Source organism: Rhagoletis pomonella, unplaced genomic scaffold (assembly GCF_013731165.1).
Source record: "Rhagoletis pomonella isolate Grant_MI unplaced genomic scaffold, Rhpom_1.0 Rhpom_scaffold_00002, whole genome shotgun sequence".
Classification (NCBI taxonomy): Eukaryota; Metazoa; Arthropoda; class Insecta; order Diptera; family Tephritidae; genus Rhagoletis; species Rhagoletis pomonella.
Window position 1 is genome coordinate 86,653,637 of NW_023458556.1, and position 23,098 is coordinate 86,676,734.

The 23,098-nt window shown below is 33.8% G+C and overlaps 1 protein-coding gene across 1 annotated transcript in view; it reads right to left on the bottom strand.

Annotated features, from left to right (window-relative positions):
• LOC118734140 overlaps nucleotides 1–23,098 on the bottom strand; it is a 369,851-nt gene that overhangs the window by 113,505 nt on the left and 233,248 nt on the right. The window contains 1 exon segment of the mRNA XM_036463849.1: nucleotides 14,501–14,711. Coding sequence (XP_036319742.1) covers nucleotides 14,501–14,711 — 211 coding nt within the window.

Consider the following 23,098-nt stretch of genomic DNA (forward strand, 5'->3'; position numbering starts at 1 on the left):
TTTGTGTTTCTAGTTCAGCTTTCGTCACTCGAAAATTTTACCTCAAAAAGGTGTTTTATTTGATATCAATTATTTTGGGGTAGCAAATTTAAAATCAACCAAAATACAAACAATAATCTAAATGTTTTATTTTTCTCAACTAAATTGCTAAAAATATTATCTAAATCTAAATTATGTATTCAAATCGATGTGTCCATTGAAACATATAATTTTTCGTATACGAAATAAAGCTAAAAAGAATGATCATATCCTCTGTATTCGAAAAAATTAAAATTAAAAGAAAATTATGAGAAATGATAAAAACTTATCAACTTGGTACCAACTTTTGATACAATAAACAACTGTATTCGTCTGATTGTCTCGTAGTTTATTTTTGTTAACATTTCTACCGGGTGTGTGGCGCACACATGTGCTTTTTTTAAGAAGTTTTACTTCTATCACGTGTACGATGTTGCACTCGTGCTATTAAACTAATGCTTTTTTCTTAAGTAGTTTTGCTCAGTGCACGGTTAAAAGTTTAGGTTTTAATTTTAAACTTTTTGGACTACATACATATATAACCAAACTGAATTCAGTTTCAAATACAAACCTTCCAAGATTAAAACAAGTAAAAAAGTCTAAGTTCGGGCGGAGCCGAACATTAAATACCCGGCGCAAGTATTAAATATATGTTTTTCACCTTTCCGAAAGCTACCGCTACATGGTAAATCGAGGTGTATCCATTCTGAGTAAATTAGCGTCCTTAAATTTCGAAATATTGAAGTTTCAAGCATATCTGAAATTTGCTGTTATATGAAAAGCGGCCGTAATTTTAGTTCGATTTCAATAAGTTTCAACGTTTTGCTTCTATGTGGCAAGTACAATAACCACACCGAGTTTGGTACAAATTGGTAGAACGGTTACCGAGATACATATATGTGATCATAAGTGGGCGGTGCCGCGCCCATTTTTCAAAATTGTATCCTAAACGTATTTCTTGGTAACGAATTGTTGCAAGCATCAATTTTGAATAAATTAGCTTCAATAATTACTGATTTATCGAAGATTTCGTATTTCTCTAAATTACCGTTATATGGGATTATTGTCCTATTTTAAAAATTTTCGGCCATTTCGTATGTTATACCAAGGTTAACAACTGTGCCAAGTTTGGAAGAAATTGGTGCAGCGGTTACCAAGATATACACATGTAAACATAACTGGGCGTGGCTACGCCCATTTTCCAAAAATTTATAATATTCTTATTTTTCGTCTAAAACTTATTGTAAATATCAATTTTGAGTGAATAATCTTCAGTAGTTACTAAAATATCGCAGTATTCGTATTTCTGAAAATTACCGTTATATGGGAAGTGGGCGTGGTTATTGTCCAATTTTTAAAATTTTCGGCCATTTAGTATGCTGTATCAAGGCCAACAACTGTGCAAAGTTTTGAATAAATTGATGCAGCGGTTACCAAGATATACACATGTAACCATAAGTGGGCGTGGCTACGCCCATTTTCAAAAAAATGTTAATATTCTTATTTTTCGTCTAGAATTTATTATAAATATCAATTTTGAGTGAATTATCTTCAGTAGTTACGAAACTATCGCAGTTTTCGTATTTCTGGAAATTACCTTTATATGGGAAGTGGGCGTGGTTATTGTCCGATTTTTAAAATTTTCGGTCATTTAGTATGCTGTATTAAGGCCAACAACTGTGCAAAGTTTGGAATAAATTGATGCAGCGGTTACCAAGATATACACATGTAACCATAAGTGGGCGTGGCTACGCCCATTTTCAAAAAAATGTTAATATTCTTATTTTTCGTCTAAAATTTATTATAAATATCAATTTCGAGTGAATTATCTTCAGTAGTTACTAAAATATCGCAGTTTTTGTATTTCTGAAAATTACCGTTATATGGGAGGTAGGCGTGGTTATTGTCCGATTTTGCCCATTTTCAATACCATCCGTCCTACGCCCGAAAGAAGTGCACATACCAAGTTTCGTTAAGATATCTCAATTTTTTACTCGAGTTATCGTGTGCACAGACGGACAGACGGACGGACGGACGGACGGACGGACGGACGGACGGACAGACAGTCACCGCTTAATCGATTTCTCTTTTCATTCTGATCATTTATGTATACATTTGTCTATATCTATCTCGATTCGTTTTGCCTGTTACAAACAACCGTTATGTGAACAAAGTTATAATACCCTTGTGCACAAGTGCGCTCGGGTATAAAAATTAAAAAAGGCAGTAGTCCCAGCGCGGTTTAAAAATTAAACCCAAATTTTTGACCGTGTGGCAATTTATACATATGTATGTAAGTAGTAGCGGCACATTGGGTGAACTAAATGCATTCATACATACATATTTATGTACAACTGTAGCTAATATTGTACGCGTCTTCCCAGGTTGGTTAAGTGCGGGTGATAAACACATGTAGCATAGTTAAATACTGTGTACATAACTACAATTAAAACGGAGAAAATGTTACAATTTCGGCATATGACTGAAAACAACTCTAAAATACACACAAATTGTGGTTTCCAAGACATGTACGAAGTGATTAGCACAGCTGCATCCTTCAACTTATCAACTCGCGGGAAATTTCCCGATTTGCCGAGAATTTCGATTTGAGTTTCAATCGGGGAATGGGAACTTTTTTTGGGGCACTGTATGTTATTTTTATATCTTAAAGTAACCAAATTAGACGAGTATGTTAATTTTGAACCATTTGACCCTTTTTGGAGCGACATTTTTTCAATTTGAATCGTATTATCTCCACAACAAGAGTTTTCCCAGATATAGGCTATATACCAGATGAAAGCTAAGATTTCGTACTAGATTTGTTGAAACTAAGAATAAAATCGACTGACCAGTTTTTGAGAAAATTCTCGAAATCTATATTTTCAGCAGCCCGATATTTAGTTTTCAGGCGATAACGTTATGACATATTTATATTTCATAAACACAAAAGATAGCGTTAGATAGCCTGTTTGAAGACCATTCTACTGATATCCACATCAATGACATGGACTGAGTAGTGCGGCCTCAGTGGTAGTTTAAAAACTGCATTTTTTCGAATTTCAGGCAGCAGCCACGCCCACAAAGGCGTACGAATCAAAACATCCTGGAACAAAACCTTCTTAGTTTTTTTTTTGTACTTTAATTCCTGAAGGTTTGAAAAAAATTAAATGATGGTACGTACAGACGCCACATACATACCAAAGCATCTCGTAGTGGAGACACGAACCAAAACACATTTAGCTCTATATCTTTCCAACTAGTTGCTGGAACTTAATACATAAGCTATCGTTTGAAAGGTATTGGCCTATAGAATAACACTAAATATGTTGGGTGTGACCACATGTCCCCTTAAACCGGCAAAAGCAAAAAAACGTTTCTTGTTTCGCAACACTTTAGCCTAATGTTTAAGAATCCGGTTAATGGCTTATGAAGCTTGAATACATTTTCTGTAGACACTCTGCAAGACCTTTCCAACGATATCTCAAACATGTCGATTGGACGTCTCGATAAAAACTTCCAAATCTCGTGTATATGTATATAAGCGAGTCATTCCAGCATGCTACTGTGGCTGCTTTCATCACTCGCGCGTACTGCCGTGCGCTGTGATATTTAAGTCACTAAAATTTTAAGGAGGGGGCCTAAAGGTTTTTATTTTTACCTCCCTTTTATTAGCTCGGGATGTAACTAACTATGTAATATTGATGCGCCTAAAAGATGCAGCGATTTCTATTCTCATAGCTGATGACAGTACGAATGCAAATTATAATAGCGAGGTTTTAGTTTTTTAAATTATAATTTTTATTTACTTTAATCTATCCTTCATTTAATTTGATGGAGTATTAAGAAAGATATGACGCATTATTCATCTGATACAGTGCTTTCTGCTTTTTAAAAGCCCCTTTTTAAATAAATAACTAAATGTAAAAAACGTGACTATTTTTTGCATGTACGTGAGCTTATTTATCCCCTTCAAAATGAGTTACAATTCATTAAATTTTATAAAATATTAAAGGAGATATCGTTTTGTAAAAGAAAATACCTTTTAGAAATAAGTATATTGATTGATAGATAGATTGCTTGCAGTGTTGTAGCACATTACATTTTAATATAACTTTGAAGTAGCTAGGACTTACTGTACGAAAGCAATTTAAGTGAAAAATTATTTAAATTTTTTGTATTTTTTTTTATGGAAATTGACAGAAAATAAAAAATCATTTTCAACTTAAATTGCTGGTGAAATCGGCTGTTAGCGTTGTTTTTTGGCAATTTTTTGTTAACGCATTTTTTCCATACAAATTATGTTCGACAATTTTTTTGTATGGAGAAAATGGGCAACACCTTCAACAAAAAATTGCCAAAAATCAACAATGTAAGCCCTAGCTACTTAAAATTTCTGGAAAACTGGACACTCAGCATCTTTCTAAGAAATCAAATTAAAAAGCTGACAATTTTTATGAAACTTTGTCGAATTTTGCTAATTTTTTTACAAAATTTTAAATTATAACGTACATGACTTTCGTTAGATAACGAGCTACACTTTCATAAAAAATAATAAACATTAAATGAATGAAAGGGTACTAGCCAAAGAATGCTTAAATGTTTTTTCCCTATTTGTTCAGTTGGAAATACGGTTGCAAGACGTACTGATTTTATCAGTACAGTACTGATTTTTCAACTCTTGTACTGATTTTATTCATTTCTTCAATCAGTACGCTTATGTCCTGATTTTTCAAAATTTGTACTGATTTGTACTGAATTTTCAACTCAAACAAAATACTTTAGGATTTTCTTAAGGTTTTTACATAACGTTGCAACTTGCTTAAACTGCACTGTGAAAAGTAAGAAGAAAATAATTTAATTCTAGTTGACATGTTTCAAATAATATTTGATATGCCCAAGAAATTAATACAACACAAAGATAAATCATTTTATGGGCACATCGTCGGGTCGTTACATATCAGTTGCGATAATATGATGGAGCTTAAATTATTTAAAAAGGATGCCGTTTTTTGTCGAGTGTTTTTAGTTATCTCGGAAATATTTTCAGTTTAATAACAGCAAATTTTAATATTCGAATGGCTTTTGGCTATAAGTTACAATTCATTTTTCAAAGTTTACTGACATTGTAAAAGAGCTTTGCATACAAGACATAGAGTTAGATATTCTCTTTAGCGAATTCTTAGTCTTTCAAAGTTTTAGCGAAGTTGAAAAAATTAATTTAAGCCATGAGGAAATAAAGATGCATTTCTTAGATAGTGGTACTTTTCCATAGTTTGAAAAAACATGTAATTTTGTGTTTTTTTTCAATACCACAATCAAACGAAACAACTGAGAGGATCTTAAGTATAGAGTTTGCTTCCTGACGCAAAACGAGAAACGGGCTTCTAATTAAAATTTTTTAAAGTGTACTTCTAATTAAAAGTAATTTTAAAATGAAATGTATAGAATTCGTTGACTATTTAAACACTGAAGATTGAACCATCTCATTATTGCTATTCAAATATGTCATAAATATAAAATAATTTGTGGCTTCTGTGTACAATGATGTGTACACTCATGTTAAAATGAACAACACTTTTATTTTTTATGAACTATATTTTATTTATACCAAAATTTGTTAAAAACAAGTACTCTGGCATTTTAAAGCATTATCTGTAACTTACATTCATAATTTTGCTTTATAAAAAAGTGTACTGAAAAGTACTGATTTTTTTAGCATGAAAAAGTCAAACGTACTGATTTCGTGCATAAAAAATCTGGCAACCCTAGTTGGAAAGTGCATCAGCATGAAATGAAAAACAATGCTGTGTTGCTCGAGCACAATCTCCACCTGATATGGCTACGTTGGCATGATTAATTTTTTTTTCAAGTACTGCAGCTTCTGCTCCATTAATCCTGGACCTTGAACAGTGGGCACAACCGTACTTTGTTTGTCAAGTTATTTTACTTTAGACCATATGTGACCTGGTCTACGGAAAGGGGGCTTAGGTGTCAAAAAATCAATTTTCACTTTTTGGTTGATTCGGATGGAAGATGAGATGCTTTTTCACGTGGTGAAAAGCAGAAAATCCTAACTTGCTTAGAAGTGTACTAAAAATGTAGAGAAAGAAGAGTAAAAATACGACAAAATATAATTTATTGGTAATGAACAAAATACATTGAATTATAAGCTATAAAGACATGATTATACACTAGAAAAACGTATTATGGGCCAAAAATAATAATGCTGAGTAGTTTTGTCCGTATACGGCACTGAACTCCTCATCAACACTCATGTTTCATTTCATGCGAAATGCGAAGACGATAATGAACAGAAACAGTAAACGTCACCTCTTCAGTGTTACTTTCTTAAATGTTCCACACTAGCAACTTACACGATGAACTATAATAATATTCCGACCAACAACAACACTTACTGGACCAACAACAACACTTACTGGACCAACAACAACACTTACTGGACGTCCGGCGCGGAGAACAATTAACGAGATAATGAGAAACTGACGAAACGAGTTGCTTACTTTTAACAGCTTTTTCACAGAAAACTAGTTTTCGCACGTAAGCTCCCTTTTCGTAGACCAGGTCACATATGTTTCTACTAGATTTAGCGTAGTCGGATATGGTCCCAAACGAAGATACAACTTAAGATCTCAAAATCGTATCAGATTTTCTGAACTTAAATTGGAAATTTCTGAATTTGAAATGAAAAGTTTCTGAATTTGAATTGTAACTTTCTGAACTTGAATTCTAATTTTCTGGATTTGAAATTAAGGTTTCTGAATTTTGAAATGTAACTTTCCGAATTTGAATTGCAACTTTCTGAATTTAAAATGGACATTCTGAATTTGAATTGCCATTTTATGAATTTAAAATGGAAATTCTGAATTTCAATTGAAGCTTTCTGAATTTGAAATGAAAATTCTGAATTTGAAATGGAAATTCTGAACTTGAATTGTAACTATCTAAATTTGAAATGGAATTTCTGAATATGAATTGCAACTTTCTAAATTAAAACTGAAAAAGGTGTAAAAAGGCTCTTTTTCTATTGTCAGTTTATGAAATAAAAGTTTGGGGTAAGAAGCTTTGCGGTTTTGTTTTTTCAAATTTTGTGGGTTTAACATAGGGAGTCAGTGGCGTAGCCAGGGAGGGGGATTGGGGAAATAGATTCCCCCCTTCGTCAGTGAAATTAAACTTTTTATTTTTTAATTAATAACACAATACTATTTTACAATTTCCGATTTATAATTTTTTTATTTCAGACTGATGACAAATTATCTTTTAATGAATATATAAAATTATCGGTTGGTGGATTATGTATTTGAATATTTGCGAAATACACTAGCCCATTTTGCTTAGTTCCCCACAGTGTTGGGAAATAAAATTGTTCCTTCAGTACGAAATCTATAAAAAAAACTGTACTTTTCGACTGTAAATTGTATCGAATTTTTAATTTGCTCATATGCATACATGCATACATAGATTCACGGGAAAGTTTATGTAGGTACATTTACATGTTTTACACCTTTAACATAAATGTCAAGGCAGATATTTTAAGATACACTTCTTAACAACCAATTTTTTTAAGTTATTATGAATGGATAAAAGAGACATCTTCTTTGAATTCAGTACTAAAACTTGACATTTCAAGTGCTTATCAAAACTTTATACATGTTAACTAGATTCGCCATTTATCTTAAAATTATATAATTTTAATTATTTGTTTACAAAAATGTTTACACTTTAACAAAACCCGTATAATCTTTGCGCAACATTAAAAAAATTAACGAACTTTCGTAAAGCTTTTTAATTAGATTTCCTAGAAATATATATTTTGAGTATGCAGTTTTGTAGCCCGATCAATTCAAATAAAGCGCAAGTTTAAAATACATAGCTTCGACTTATCGTTGATTTTTAATATATATATGTATATTTTTTTTGATGAAGGCGTTGCTCAATTTCTTTATTAAAAAATCGTCGAACATACTTAGATAATATGGAAGAAAATTACCGACATCGTCAAAAATATGCCATACATCAACTGTAAATCACAGCTACTTTAAATTTGCACTTTATTAGACTAAAATTGAATGAGCTAAAAAACTGCAAAATATTAAGAGATAAAATTGAAATAGAAAGTTCGAAATTTTTACGAAAGTTTGTCGATTTTTTTTTTAATGTTGTTCAAAGATTAAACTTATTTTCATTTAGTGCTCGGTAAGGAATAAACTATATTTTTATAAACAAATAATTCAAATTAAAATATAATTTTCAAAACTTATAAGGGCAAAAACGAGAAGGTGAAGACAAAAAGAGAATAAAAAAAATTTCCCGCAGTGAATTTTCAGATTTTTAAAACGGTATAGTAATTTAATTTTTTAAATTTAAATAAAGCATGACGACCCTATGGAATAAACGAGTAGATAAAAAATATATAACGGTAAAACTGGCACATACATAAATATATGAAAGAAAGCACTCAGGCGAAGCACAGTGGGACGTCCCCATATAAGCAGCGGTCAAAAGTAGTAAGCGTACTAGAAATTCGGTGAAATTTCGTGTATGCGCTGCTCGGCAATTAGGAATGAATAAATGTGGAAAATAGTAAACTTCAACGCGCTACCACGCCCACAGCTCTTATGGGCGTAAATAGTAAATGTTATCCAATTTTGATGAAATTAAGAGCATATGCTGGATTTAATGAGAAAATCATAAATCTGAAAGATCGTCAAAATCGGTTTACATTATTGTCCAGTAATTCTAGAAAAACAGGCGCAAACTAAGAAAAAAAAACTTTGTTTATGAAAGTCGGTGGCCCTGCTCGTTTAAGCCAGAATTTTCCAACTAGGAAGTTAATAAAAAAAAATTCTTATTACGGCGCCCACCTTCTACACAACTTTTTTTGGCTCCAAGTACTAAATTTTATGAATTTTGGAGAAAAGGAACCGGCACATTTATTTTATTTCTAAGGAAGTGGCTATTTATACATTTTAAAAATGACAAAGCGAAAACATTTGCAACACCTGCATGCTAAACTAGGTTCGCGATATTTATTTACACTGAAACTTTCAATTTACCTACATTTTATACAACAAAAACTGAGCTAAGGCCAGCAGAACTCTTGCCAACGAAAACGGATCTCGTCCAGAGAAGCCCTCATTTTTGGCTGAATCTTGAATGTGATTAATAGATTGGCGAGTCATTAATATCTATATCTTCTTCAATTTCCATTTTATATTGCAAATTATTTATTTTATGTACACCACCAGACTCTTTCCCTTCAGCTCTACAATAAAAATTCAATACATTTTTACAGGAGGTGGGTCTATAAAAGGAAGAAAAGCAGCTAGACTCGCAGTTCCTCGCAGCTGAAATTATTTGAGACATGACACGCATTTTTAATGTTTACTTGTCCTAAGTACAGTTAGCTCGCTTCCTGGGTCCTTCTTAAATATGCCTTTTTAAAGTAAGCACTCGAAAAATTTTATACTCACAAAATTATGTAGAATTTCAAAGTAAACTATTTTATACATTTCAAAAGATTTATAAGAATTTAAAGGAATGCTTGCCCACAGATATATTCAAAAACTGCTCGGCAATCAGATTGGTTTTTTATATACGCGCGGAAATTTTCTTTCATCGAACCCCCCCTCCCCCCAAAGCCAAATCCTGGCTACGCCACTGTAGGGAGTGGTAAATATTTTTCACATCTCTTTAAAACTCGGAGCTATGAATATAAAAATGATGCCGTCAATGCGCATAAACTCCTTTAAATATACATACATAATCCACAGGCAAATTTATGAGTTAGCCAAATATGTGAGGAGTTTATCCTGAAGAGAATGTAAATAACGCTAGCGCTCTGAGTTTTTGAAATTGGAGCGCTCTCAAATAATGTAACTCCTCACAGCGAGAGCGTATTTTAATGGCTTTACGAACTCTGTTTTAGGAAGGTCAGTGACTTTTACTTGTAAAAACTCACATATTCCATCGCTAGATCTAATTTTTAATTTTTTTTTGCCGAGCTTTGAGAATACATATAGTAGAAATGTAGGGGGTCCACCGAAACCAGTAAAATTCCCAAAGTTGGTCTACGAGAAAAAAAGTTTGGGAACCTCTGGTCTGGATACAAAACTACATTATCTACGATTCTATTTTTCGAGCAGATGGGCCAATTTTTTCTTCAGGGTACATACATACATAAATATGTACATATAGATTTTTGTAATAAGTTGATTACTCAAATCGATTTTGGGAGTTTCTGGACAGGAAATTCAGATTGGCGGTATTTATTTTACGACTCGCGCTTTTTCTATTCGAAAATCTTTCCACCCTTGTTACCAACAGCAATTACATAAATTTCAGAGTTCTATTATTACCAGGGAACGGATTTTTAGGACCTAAAAACCTATAAAAAAGGCAAAATAAAGTAACGAAATAGGCTGGAATAGGCAAAATAAAATAGCGAAAACGGCAGGAAAAGGCACTAGGTATTGCAAAAAAGGCAAAACAAAATAGCGAAAAAGGCAGGAAAAGGCAAAAAAAAGGTATTGCCAAAAAAGCAAAATAAGGCACTAAAAAAAGACAGAAAATACGAAGAACAATCAAAAAATATATTTATTTTAGAAGTTTCTATATTACAAGTAAAAAGAGAAAACTATGAACTAGTTTCTTTATATGAAAAATTTGTACTTTGACTCTTTGACTATTTTATCCTTTCGAGTTTCTAAGTAACATTGAACTACAAGATGCACTTTGAAGTTTTCTGGCAGCATTTTCATTCGATTTTCGCGAAGAAAAGCCTTGAATATACTAAATGTGCGCTCGACGTAAGTTGATACAAGTGGAGCCCAATTTAAATATGGAGCGTTTGAAACGTTCATATTATCAGGAATAAGGGCGTTTTCCTCGCCCTTTACAATTTTATACACACCCCTTATTGTCTTCAAGCCTACGTTAGCTGAGAAAACGGCTTTGAATTTTTCCAACACCAATTTGGCAAGAGGTCCCTGCGCTTCTATAAGCCGCATGGGCATGTGTATATTTTTTAATCTTAAAAAAAAATTGTAAATGCTATAATCACTTTTTTAAAGGTAGAATATGCAGAAAAAGGCAAATATCTTAAAAAAGGCAAAAAAAGCAAATATCTTAAAAAAAGCAAAAAAAGGCAACATCAAATGTGTATACATGGAATCAGGGAAAGCTAAATCGTGGACATTTTTAATCGAATATACTCTACCTCTTTAGCAGAAAAAAAGGCAATTTCCATAAAATCCGTTCCCTGATTATTACTCTCGCTGTACTTTTACGTAGAAATAAAAAATCAACAAACATCTACATACATATGTGCTGTGCGCTGATTAAAGGTTGAGTCTTTACTTTAATACATCAACACTTCACAATAAAATGTAGATGTAATACATATGTAGAACCAAATGCCACAAAAACTCGCAAAGTAAGTCCCGTTCCAGACACGTCAAGTCTTGCTTTCAAGTCTGCTCGTTCTTTGGCGAACGATGTGAGAAGAGAGGGAAAGGGTACAGATACCTACGTACCGTGAAGTCGTTTCAGGTTTTTTTGTCTCTTTTGATATTTTCCTTGCTTCCGGTTTAAAAAACGAATGACTTGAATTCAATAATAGTTTACGCGTATAGAGCAATTAGATAACACAGAAGAGAATGTGACAATTGCTTGATGGCTTGAAGTATCTGGAAGGGGGCTAAAATGTGGAATTACTAGGGACAGGAATTTCGATTCGATATTAATACATTAGCTATAAAGTTAACCCTTGTATCGTATCCAAAGTGAAATAAACATTACAAAGTTAACGTGATTAATAACACGGTGTTACAAAAAAAAACTTTGCATGTACCTTTTATGTCATGTAGTTGGGGTGGTAGAATAGGTCTAAAGAATAATTTTGGCAGAACTTCAAATGCACTCCAAAATCTTAAGTTAAGATCAAAAAACTGGGAATCTGGATGTTGGGTCGGTCAAAACACCGGTCATAAATTGGACGGGTTATAGCCCGAACACAATGAAAACGACAAGCTACAAACCTTAGCTGTCAAATTATTTTAACACGTACTCTCATGTAGATAATTATTTTGGCGACGACCGGGCTACGCGACGGCTGTGGTTGTGGCCAGATTAGATCTATTTCTATTTTTCTGGCGACAGATAAGGTTCTTCCTCTTCTTTTATGTCAAACTCATACAAATTCATGATGTCGCTGCCGCGTTCAAAGAAATCATGTCGCCATCGACAAAGCGCTTAGATAATAAAGATGACAAATTGGAAGCTGTGGTCGGTAGCTCGTCGTTTTCAATGTGTTCTGAACTATATCATAATTTTATATTCATTGAAAAGCGGAAGGTTGTGTCTTTCCACTGCATCTATGAAATTTAAGTTAGGATGATAACCATTTGTTCCGTGAACAAAAAAGCTTAAGTAAATCCGAAAAACATTAGTTATGGTGACTTTCATGGTTACCCATAAATATTTTCAGTTTGCTGACCATAACTTAAGATTTTGGGAGTATATTTCAAATTCTGCTAATGCCAAAATTATTTTTTAGACTTGTTCTACCACCTCTAAAACCATTTCTTTTTTTGTAGCACCGTGTAATATATATATATTGTACACTAACAGGCAAGGGCGTAGCCATGATCTGATGTAAGGGGAGGACGGGAGAAACGAAATAAACTTGTTAATTTTTTTATATATTTTTTTATCATTTTTACGTTAATAACGATTTTCAGCAAACTTTTCTGCTTCTGAATCATCTCGCGGTTTTCGGTAACGAGTTTTCTATGGACACTCCGGAGGCATAGTCCAGAAAGACTTTGTGCTTCTGGGCCAGGTTTTTACTCTACGAAGTGTACTAAAACGATCGCTCCACAGTCGCTGTTGTGCATGGAAAAGCACTCAAAATGGAAATACCCTTATTTATCGCTGTTTTCTTCTTTAAATAAATCTACAACTTCAACATCCTTCAAATCTTCTTCAGGCAAGTTCTTTCTCTTCCATAAATTGTACCAAAGAAGGAGTTCACTTCCCATACCTAGATCATATATCTGTTGAAAATGCTTCTATTTATTTTGTACCTTTTCACTGGAACATTTAATCGAATGCAATGGGTGCAATGTAGACAGCGAAACAGCTGGAGTATTTTAATTGGAAAAGCGAAGTTGAAAAGAAGCCGTTAGTGAATCCAGATACGGTATTATTATAGACCGTCGCCAGTACTCATTTTTATTGAAAGATGGGGATTACTTCAGTTTTTTTTGTTAACCTGCCAAACGTGGTAGAGAAATTTCTACTCCTAGATCGGCTGTAATCATACGAGATTTTTTAATTAACTCCGTAGTGACTCCCTCTGCATTCTTTCGATCATTCTTAACCACCTCCAAAATATTTTCAGTATGCTGATCATCGGCGATGAGGTCTATTGTGTTCATTTGAGAAATGTTTGCTGTAAGATCCAGAAACATTGAATATTTAGCAATTGTCATTAAAGCAATGATGAACATCGGCCTTATTATAGCAGCACACAATTGATGCGCAGACTTTCTTGTGGAAAAGTTTGCCTGAATTGACAACTTTTCTAAAGCTTCCACAACTTCAGGATAATTTTCTAAAAATTTCCTGATAGCCTTATATTTTTCCGACCATCTTGTTTCACACAAAGGTCATATATCAGCAGCATAATTCTTGCGTATCATTGATTCGCGAAAAAAGTGTATCACATATTTTAGGGTAGAAATAGTACTTCTTATTTTTGGAACCTCATTTAAGTCATTCACAACAAGATTTAACGGAAGAGGAAGTGTTTCCTCGTTTGGTTTTTCTATCCTGTTTATCACAGAATGGTAAAAGAAACTTAAAAGGGTGTTTCTTTCAATTCTGTGCCAATTCAATGCTTAACGCTGTGCTTACTTCATTATAACAACGATGAAAAACGCAGGCCTTATGTAGAAATTGAGAGTACAATTACGAATTCGATTACGCATACAAATTAGTATTTTTTTTTTATTGATTTTTGAAATTTTCTCCTTCGCTTTGTAGCTGCCCCTACCTGCCTACGCCCTTGCTAACAGGCCTATTCTGGTTGTCACCGAGCATTTTTATACCGGGAAATTTTGTTACCAAAATATGACACCACTTCTTATAACAACAATTCTAAGTACCTTTGGTAACGTTTTAATCTATTCAGCAATTCAGCTATGAATTTTTCGTAAATCCAGTGTTGCATATTTCACGGGTCAATGTTTTGTTACCTGCTTATGAGATAGTAACAAAATTTACCAGTGCGCAGTTTCGGTTCGGTTTCGACATTGTGTACCTGAGGATTACTGCGTACTACATCACGCACATTTTGAAAGTGGATCATTTTCTCGGAAAATTGTTGGATGTAAATACGACACATCATAATGTTTTTATAATTGTTGGCATCATTGCTACAAATTTTTAACAGTTTTCTTACTTGCTTCTCTTTGAGTAACCGTAGCCTTTGTAGTAAAGGTAGTCCAGCTCCAATAGGACTCGGTGTTTTATCGTGAGATGCTCTTTCTTTCATTTCCTCCTTGTCTTCCGACCGCACATGTGACATTCTCCTCAAAGTTGTTTTGTTCCCTTTGTTCGAAATTTCATGTAGCGGTTGCATTTCTAAAGATTCGTCACTTCTTCTGTTAGTCCTAGAAAAATCAATCAGTTGTACAAATATACGCACATATACATACATATGTATAAATCTACTAAATATATTGCTTATGTCTAAAGTTATAGGATATACGAGCCCCTCTATTGCATATTAACTAATAGATTGTGCTTTGTAGATACGCTGTATTCCATTACTCGAAAATTATAGTGAATAGGAAAAGAATTAATTTTTTCTTGGTAATGCAGCACTTAACATTTTCTAAATTAATACATATATTCTGCTCCCCAGAGGTGTATGGATGACTGTTTTGAAGTCAAATGTATGAAGAAAAAAATTTCAAAAATTAAGGTATGCGAATTCAAGTTGATATCAGTGTGCGACCATAATGTAATAAACAAAGTTAAATCAATAGTTGCGTTTTCTTACTCATTTCCAGTAAAAGTTTTTACGAGTTTTCATGTTTTGGCGTTTTCGTACGCAAAAACTTGCAAAGTAGGGGAAATTGAGAGAGCGAAAAATGACAGTTGAAGTTGCAAGTTTTTACTGGATTTTACTGGATAAATTTTTACTTGTAAGAATTTTCCAGTACGAAAAACAGCTGATCGCATGTTGCTGGATGAAATTTAAACTAATAAGGAAACTGTTTGTGGGTTTTTAATGTTGAATTTTACAAAATAAACCTATTTAAATACAAAATATATTGTTTTATTAGGAATTTGCTGCGAATAAACAACCAATTTATCAGCTGTTCATGAAACTTGCAAATTATTACTGGAAAAGCGTTCGCGTACTTTATTGCAAATTTTTTCCATGAGAGCGAATTCTTAGAAATACAGTTACTGGAGAGTTGCTGGCAAGTTACTGGATAATTTGAAACAAAACACAACTAATATATGACGTACGCTTATTTGAAAATGTAAATGTGAAGAATTCATATATTTGATTACATTAACCGTCTTTTGGCTTTTGTTCATATATGACACGATGAGCTACATAATCGCAAAGTGTACAAAACACATACGCTATGGGTGTATGTATTTATACGAATGCATTATGGTTTAGTGAATTAAAATACGACTTCTTCACTTGCTAGGCCACTTCGTCCTTAAAGATAACAATTCCATAGCCCTTAAAGTACAGAATTATGCTGGTGTTGGCAGGAGAAGACCAAATGAAGTTTGACTTGACTTCACTTAGTATTTCTATTTTGCGCTAGTTAATATATATATTTTTTTTAATTCATATATTTTATTGCAATCTGCATTGTGCATTAAGAAATATTTAAAACTTATTACTAGATAAAAATAATCATGTATTGAGTACACCCAGTGGTGCAACCATATTTTTTTTCGCAGGTGTTCAATATTAGTAGAGATCTAATATTGACTTCCTTTTAAGTCGCTGTAATGATACTGTATGAGAAATTAGTGTAGAAATAAGAGGATTTGGGTGATCATGAATTTTTGTTGGTGCGCCAAGGCGTAGTTTTTATTTCAGAAGAACCAATAGGAATGACGGTCACGGTGTATTTGGTTGCTTGTGACATAAAACGGAGCGTTCGCAATCATTTTAAGATTTTTTAATAGGAAACTTGGATGGGTCTGCAGAGCCCCATAACTGTATTTCATATGTCCATACCGGCTTTAAAACAAATGAATAAAATAAGAGCTTATCCTAGAGTGAGACTTGAGATTTTGGGTTCAGTAACCAGTGATAGGAATAACAAAATGCCTGGCGCGACCTTAGGTGGTTACTGAGCCAATCAGGAAACAGAATGGTTGAATATATACGAAAATATTACGAAATAACGCACGAAGGTTGAGTTGATGGAACTGCATCAGTATTGAGTCGTCTTCGCTTGGCATATAATTTATTTCATTCGATTGAAGTGCAGGACGTAAACCCTGCATAGATAATGAAGTCAGTTGAATACCACACGCATTCATCGATTTCCTTCTCTCTGTAACATCCTCCGCACAATAAACGTAACTTTTTTCTTTTTACCGCGCTTTTATTTGTGGGTAGTGTCTGGCATTTTTTATGAAATTTTTTCTTTTTGCTCTGCATTTTCTAAAACGAATTATTTTTGGAATTGTAATACAAAAATTTTAAATTTGAAATACATTTATAATGTTGCTACTGGCAAATGGGTTAATGAAATGACAAAAGTGTTGTCAAATAAGCGTATCGAAAATAGATATGTCATATATTGATTTCACTTTGTTTATTATACTATGTGTGCGACAATTTTATGACACTTCGAACCAGCCCGGATTTTGCTAATATTTTCTGAAAGTATACATATCTATCTATACTATACAGGGTGTCCCAGAAGTAACGTGCCAAACTTTAGGGGAAGGTAGGTGTGGGGGTGGGGGGTGGGGTGAGCTCCCTGATAAACAAAAAATTTTCAGGTAAAAGTGTCACCGTTTTTGAAATATTTACATTTTTTCGAATTTAAAAAAAATCGTGCCTTTTCATGTGTTTTCTTTAACTGCAACTACAAACCGGGCAATACTTAGTAAATTTTTTATGTAAAATACTTCCAGATAGTTGCCTCTCCATACTCAAATACAATGTAGTTAAAATATATAAAGGAACCATCATAAAATTAGGACTATTTCTGGATTTTTAACTTTTTGATATTTTCTTCCCCAACTTTGACTATCTTGGGTGAAAAAAAAATGTACTGAGCTATAACTTTACATTACATAAAAAAATTGCTCATTTCATAAAGATTTCAGAAAGGTGCCACACTTACTGTTTCGAATAGAAAAAAAAGTTATAGCCGCTTTTGTGGGTAAAGGACTAAGACACGCTAGAATGTATTTAACAGATTTAAATTGAATTTGCTCCTGTTACCGTCAAATGACATGCTAAATAGTACAAATGTACATTATTACCTGCTCCTGACATTATTTTGTGTTACTTACCGGAATTAGTGAAAGTGGATTTTGTGAAATTGGACCCTTCGAACATTGTGTTATTAATACTATGACAGAGAACACGCAGTATACGTCGCATGAATATGCGGATATTCACCTAATTTACGGTGAAGCTTGCTGTAATGCCAGAGCTGCTCAAAGACTCTATGCAGAGCGACACCCCAATCGTCGACATCCGGGTCGTGAAGTATTCCCCCGCACCCATAGAGTAATATCTGAAAGTCAGTAATTTTTACACCTTTCTTGTTTGAAGCCATTCTTCTTTTACTATCATTTTTCACTTTTTTAAGGTCGCATACCTGGAAGGCGTGGCGGCGAAACAGGACGTCCTGCAACGGTAGATGTTGAAGCTGTGTTAGAGGAAGTGGAACTAGGTCCATCGACTTCAGTGAGAATTATGGAAAGACGGACGGGAATACCAAAAACTACAGTTCACACAGCTTTACAAGACCATCGATTTCATCCATACCACATTCAACGTGTTCAGGCTCTACAAGAAAGAGATTACCTGTCGAGAGTTAGATTTTGCCGTGAAATGTTGCGAATGCATGAATCAGACCCCAACTTTTTTAATAAAATAATTTGGAGCGATGAATCATCATGCAAACGTGATGGTTATTTTAATTTACATAACCTTCACAGTTGGCAGATAGACAATCCTCACGAAATGAGAGAAGATCGTTCGCAGTACCGGTACAAAATAAATTTATGGTGCGGTATTTTTAATTGTCAGATATTGGGACCTGTGGAACTGCCGCCAACGCTCAACTCTCACAGTTATTTAGAGTTCCTTCAGGAACGGCTTCCAACTCTTTTGAAAGATGTACCCTTAAACCTGCGGCGAAGACTATGGCTGCAAAATTACGGGTGCCCTGCTCACTACGGGTGTGAAGTAAGAGCTCATTTAGACGAAACTTATCCTCGCCGATGGATTGGACGATACGGGCCAATCACGTGGCCCGCTCGATCGCCAGACCTGAATCCATTAGATTTTTTCTACTGGGGCTGTCTTAAGGACAAAATTTATTCAAAAACAATTCAAAACGAAGAGCATTTGCGGGAACAAATAAATGAAGCTGCTGCTGAGATAGCCCAATTGAGTTTAAGATCTCTAAAAGCGTCTTTCCTTAAAAGGTGCCGAGCTTGTATTAGAGTAGAAGGTCCCCAATTTGAGCATATTTTATCAATAAATGAATAAATTTTTCTTCAAACAACTCATGTATATCTTATTTCACGTGAACCCATCCTTCACACAAAATATTGATAGATATAGCCCTTGTTATAGACTCTAGTCCGAATTCCGGTAAGTAACATAAAATAATGTCAGAAGCAAGTAATTATGTACCTTTGTACTATTTAGCATGTCATTTGACGGTAACAAGAGCAAATTCAATTTAAATCTATTAAATACATTCTAGCGTGTCTCAGTCCTTTACCCACAAAAGCGGCTATAACTTTTTTTTCTATTCAAAACAGTAAGTGTGGCACCTTTCTGAAATCTTTATTAAATGAGAAATTTTTTTATGTAACGTAAAGTTATAGCTCAGTACATTTTTTTTCACCCGAGATAGTCAAAGTTGGGGAAGAAAATATCAAAAAGTTAAAAATCCAGAAATAGTCCTAATTGTATGATGGTTCCTTAATATATTTTAACAACATTGCATTTGAGTATGGAGAGGCAACTATCTGGAAGTATTTTACATAAAAAATTTACTAAGTATTGCCCGGTTTGTAGTTGCAGTTAAAGAAAACACATGAAAAGGCACGATTTTTTTTAAATTCGAAAAAATGTAAATATTTCAAAAACGGTGACACTTTTACCTGAAAATTTTTTGTTTATCAGTGAGCTCACCCCCCCACCTACCTTCCCCTAAAGTTTGGGACGTTACTTCTGGGACACCCTGTATATAAAATAAAGCACAAAAAACGTGAGAGCAAAACAGCCGATGTACTGGGTCGATTTCTATGATTCAGGTTTTAAAATGACATATTTCTACCACAGTAGGACACAGTGGTATTTTTAAAATGAAATTTTTATAACAAGTATGTTTAATTAAAGTATTAAGTTAATCAACAATACCACGCATTGCTAGACCGTTTGCCTTTAACGCGTTTGTGTTTAGAGAGCATCGGCAAACCACATACATATTTCTCTCTATTCTCTTCTCTTTTTATACTCATCTAGCACAGCGCAAAATAAATAAAAAATTATAGTTTAAAAAACTAAAACCTCGCTATTATAATTTCTATTCGTACTGTCATCAGGTATGTAACTTGAGAATATAAATCGCTGTATCTTTTAGGCGCATCAATATTACATAGTTACATCCCGAGCTAATAAAAGGGAGGTAATAAACAAGTAAGAAAGTCTAAGTTCGGGCGGAGCCGAACATTAAATACCCGGCGCAATTATTAAATATATGTTTTTTCACCTTTCCGAAACCTTCCCCTACATGGTAAGCCGGGGTGTATCAATTATAAGTAAATTAGCGTCCTTCAATTTCGAAAAATTGAAGTTTCAAGCATTTCTGAAATTTACCGTTATATGAGAAGCGGCCGTTATTTTAGTCCGATTTCAATAATTTTCAACGTTTTTCTTATATGTGGCAAGCACAATAACCACACCGAGTTTGGTACAAATTAGTAGAACGGTTACCGATATACATATATGTGATCATAAGTTGGCGGTGCCACTCCCATTTTCCAAAATTTTACCATAAACGTCTTTCTTGGTAAAGAATTGTTGCAAGCATCAATTTTGAATAAATTAGCTTCAATATTTACTGATTTATTGAAGATTTTGTATTTCTCTAAATTATTGTTATATGGGATGTGGGCGTGGTTATTGTCCGATTTTAAAAACTTTCGGCGATTTTTTATGCTGTAACAGGGCCAACAACTGTACCAAGTTTGGAAGAAATTGGTGCAGCGGTTACCAAGATATACACATGTAACCATAAGTGGGCGTGGCTACGCCCGTTTTCCAAATTTTTAAAATATTCTTTTTTTTCGTCTAAAAATTATTGTAAATATCAATTTTGAGTGAACTATCTCCAGTAGTTACTAAAATATCGCAGTTTTCGTATTTCTGAAAGTTACCGTTATATGGGAAGTAGGCGTGGTTATTGAGCGATATTAGAAATTTTCGGCCATTTGGTATGTTGTGCGAAGGCCAACAACTGTGCCAAGCTTGGAAGAAATTGGTGCAGAGGTTACCAAGATATACACATGTAACCATAAGTGGGCGTGGCTACGCCCATTTTCCAAAAATTTATAATATTCTTATTTTTGGTCTAAAAATTATTGTAAATATCAATCTTGAGTGAATTATCTTCAGTAGTTAGTAAAAAATCGCAGTTTTCGTATTTCTGGAAATTACCGTTATATGGGAAGTGGGCGTGGTTAAAGTCCGATTTCGCCCATTTTCAATACCAACCTACCTTGGATTACGGGAAACCTACATACCAAACTTCGTTGAGATATCTCAATTGTTGCTCGAGTTATCGTGTACACGGACGGACGGACAGACGGACAGACGGACAGACAGACATGGCTTAATCGATTTCTTTTTTCATCCTGATCATTTATGTATACATTTGTCTATATCTATCTCGATTCGTTTTGGCTGTTACAAACAACCGTTATGTGAACAAAATTAATATACCCTTGTGCACAAGTGCGCTCGGGTATAAAAAGAACCTTTGCCAGCTTCAGGCATGCGCAAAGCGAAATTTATGTACAAGCAGCGCTGCGCGCAAAGCGAAATTTATGTATATACAAGCAGCGCTGCTTTCAAAACAAACAAACACTGTACATCGTGTATTTCGTTTGGCAACTGTTTTTTTTTTTTTACTTCAAAATGCTGCTTGCTGCGATATCGGCACATGCTCACCTAGTGATGGCACGATTAATCGAATAACCGATTATAATCGGTTATTTTCATTCGGTTAACGATTTGATTGTATCGAAATTTTCCTTTCGATTAATTGAGCGATTAACCGATTAATTTTTCAAAATAATCGAAAAGAAACCATCAAAATTTACGAATTCACTCAGACAGTAATGTATGAATCAAAATAAGTTGGGATGTTTGCTACATTCTCGTATTCTGCAAATTTTTTAAACGATATTTCTGCCAAGAACCACAACACAGGCTTAACCTAAGTAGCTACTAAAAAATCACAACTCAGGTATGCACATATTTTCATTTTATTTTCCGGAACAGAGAAATACCAAAAATCAGCGGTAAGTGCCAGATACTTCAGTCTTGGAATTTTGCATACTGAAAATCTGTCTAAGAATTCTACATAATTAAAAAGCTAGAATTTTTTGTTGATTTTTTTTTAAATATTGCACAAAGTTTTATATATTTATATTTATACGTTTTTTTGCTAAAGAATAAGCTACATTTAAAAAAATAACTAAAATTAAATAACAAAAAAAAATTTTGTCGTGCGCTATAATTTTGACACGGGGTGTAAGTCAGTTTCGATAACTTATAAATGGTTTTTATTAATTTTCGATTTTAATCGAGATGACCGATTAATCGGTTAATGTCTTACGATTAATTGCAATTATTAATCGAATGCCTTCGATTAATCAATTAACCGATTAGTCGATTATTAAATTCATCACTATGCTCACCACAGTATGCTCACTGTAAGCTTCTTGGTGTGGCACATGATTCAATAATACAAGGTTCGATAAACTGACAGTTGTCTCTCTCGCACCGCTCCCAGCGGCACGGTGTTGCTTGTTTGCAAATTTGCTTGGAAAAAGTGTAGCTTTGGTGTGAAATAGAAGTATAAGCTTTTGTGCAATATGCTTATTTGTATATGCATATGAAGCATATTTAACTGATAAAAACATAAATTGTTTTTAAATTGGACGTTTACATCAATCTTATAGTAGTTTATTTTAATTTTGAGTCTTTTTGGAGTTTTTATACAGCCAAATAGCACATAAATTACGTAACTCACGTAGATATATCAATATTACGTTCAATATTTCGTTTAAAATGCCAGAGTTCCTGCAAATACATCAGAATTTACAAAAGGAATTTCATTACTAATTGCGTACTTTTCTACTACCATTTTCACACCAAGAGATTTCATTCCTCCCCTTTCTCCGTCCTTCGTAAATGCAACCTTTTGTAAGGGAGTGTCAAACCGCGGCTGTCAATAATTATCTAACCTTGTATTATTGAATCATGGGTGTGGCATACATACATACATTGATCTTCTTTTCCTTTATTTCATAAAGATGAAGTTCGTGAAAAAAAGTTGCCACTACGCAGCAGAAACCTTATTTTAAATCGCTGTAGTTACCACTACAGTGTAGTAGCATACAGAATAAATAACCAAGAATACAAGATTGCACCAATCGAGCTGAGAGCAACTGGCCGTGACGTCAACAAATACCAGAATGAGAGAGCAAGACGAACTCAACAAGAATAAATAATATAAAAAAAACTTTT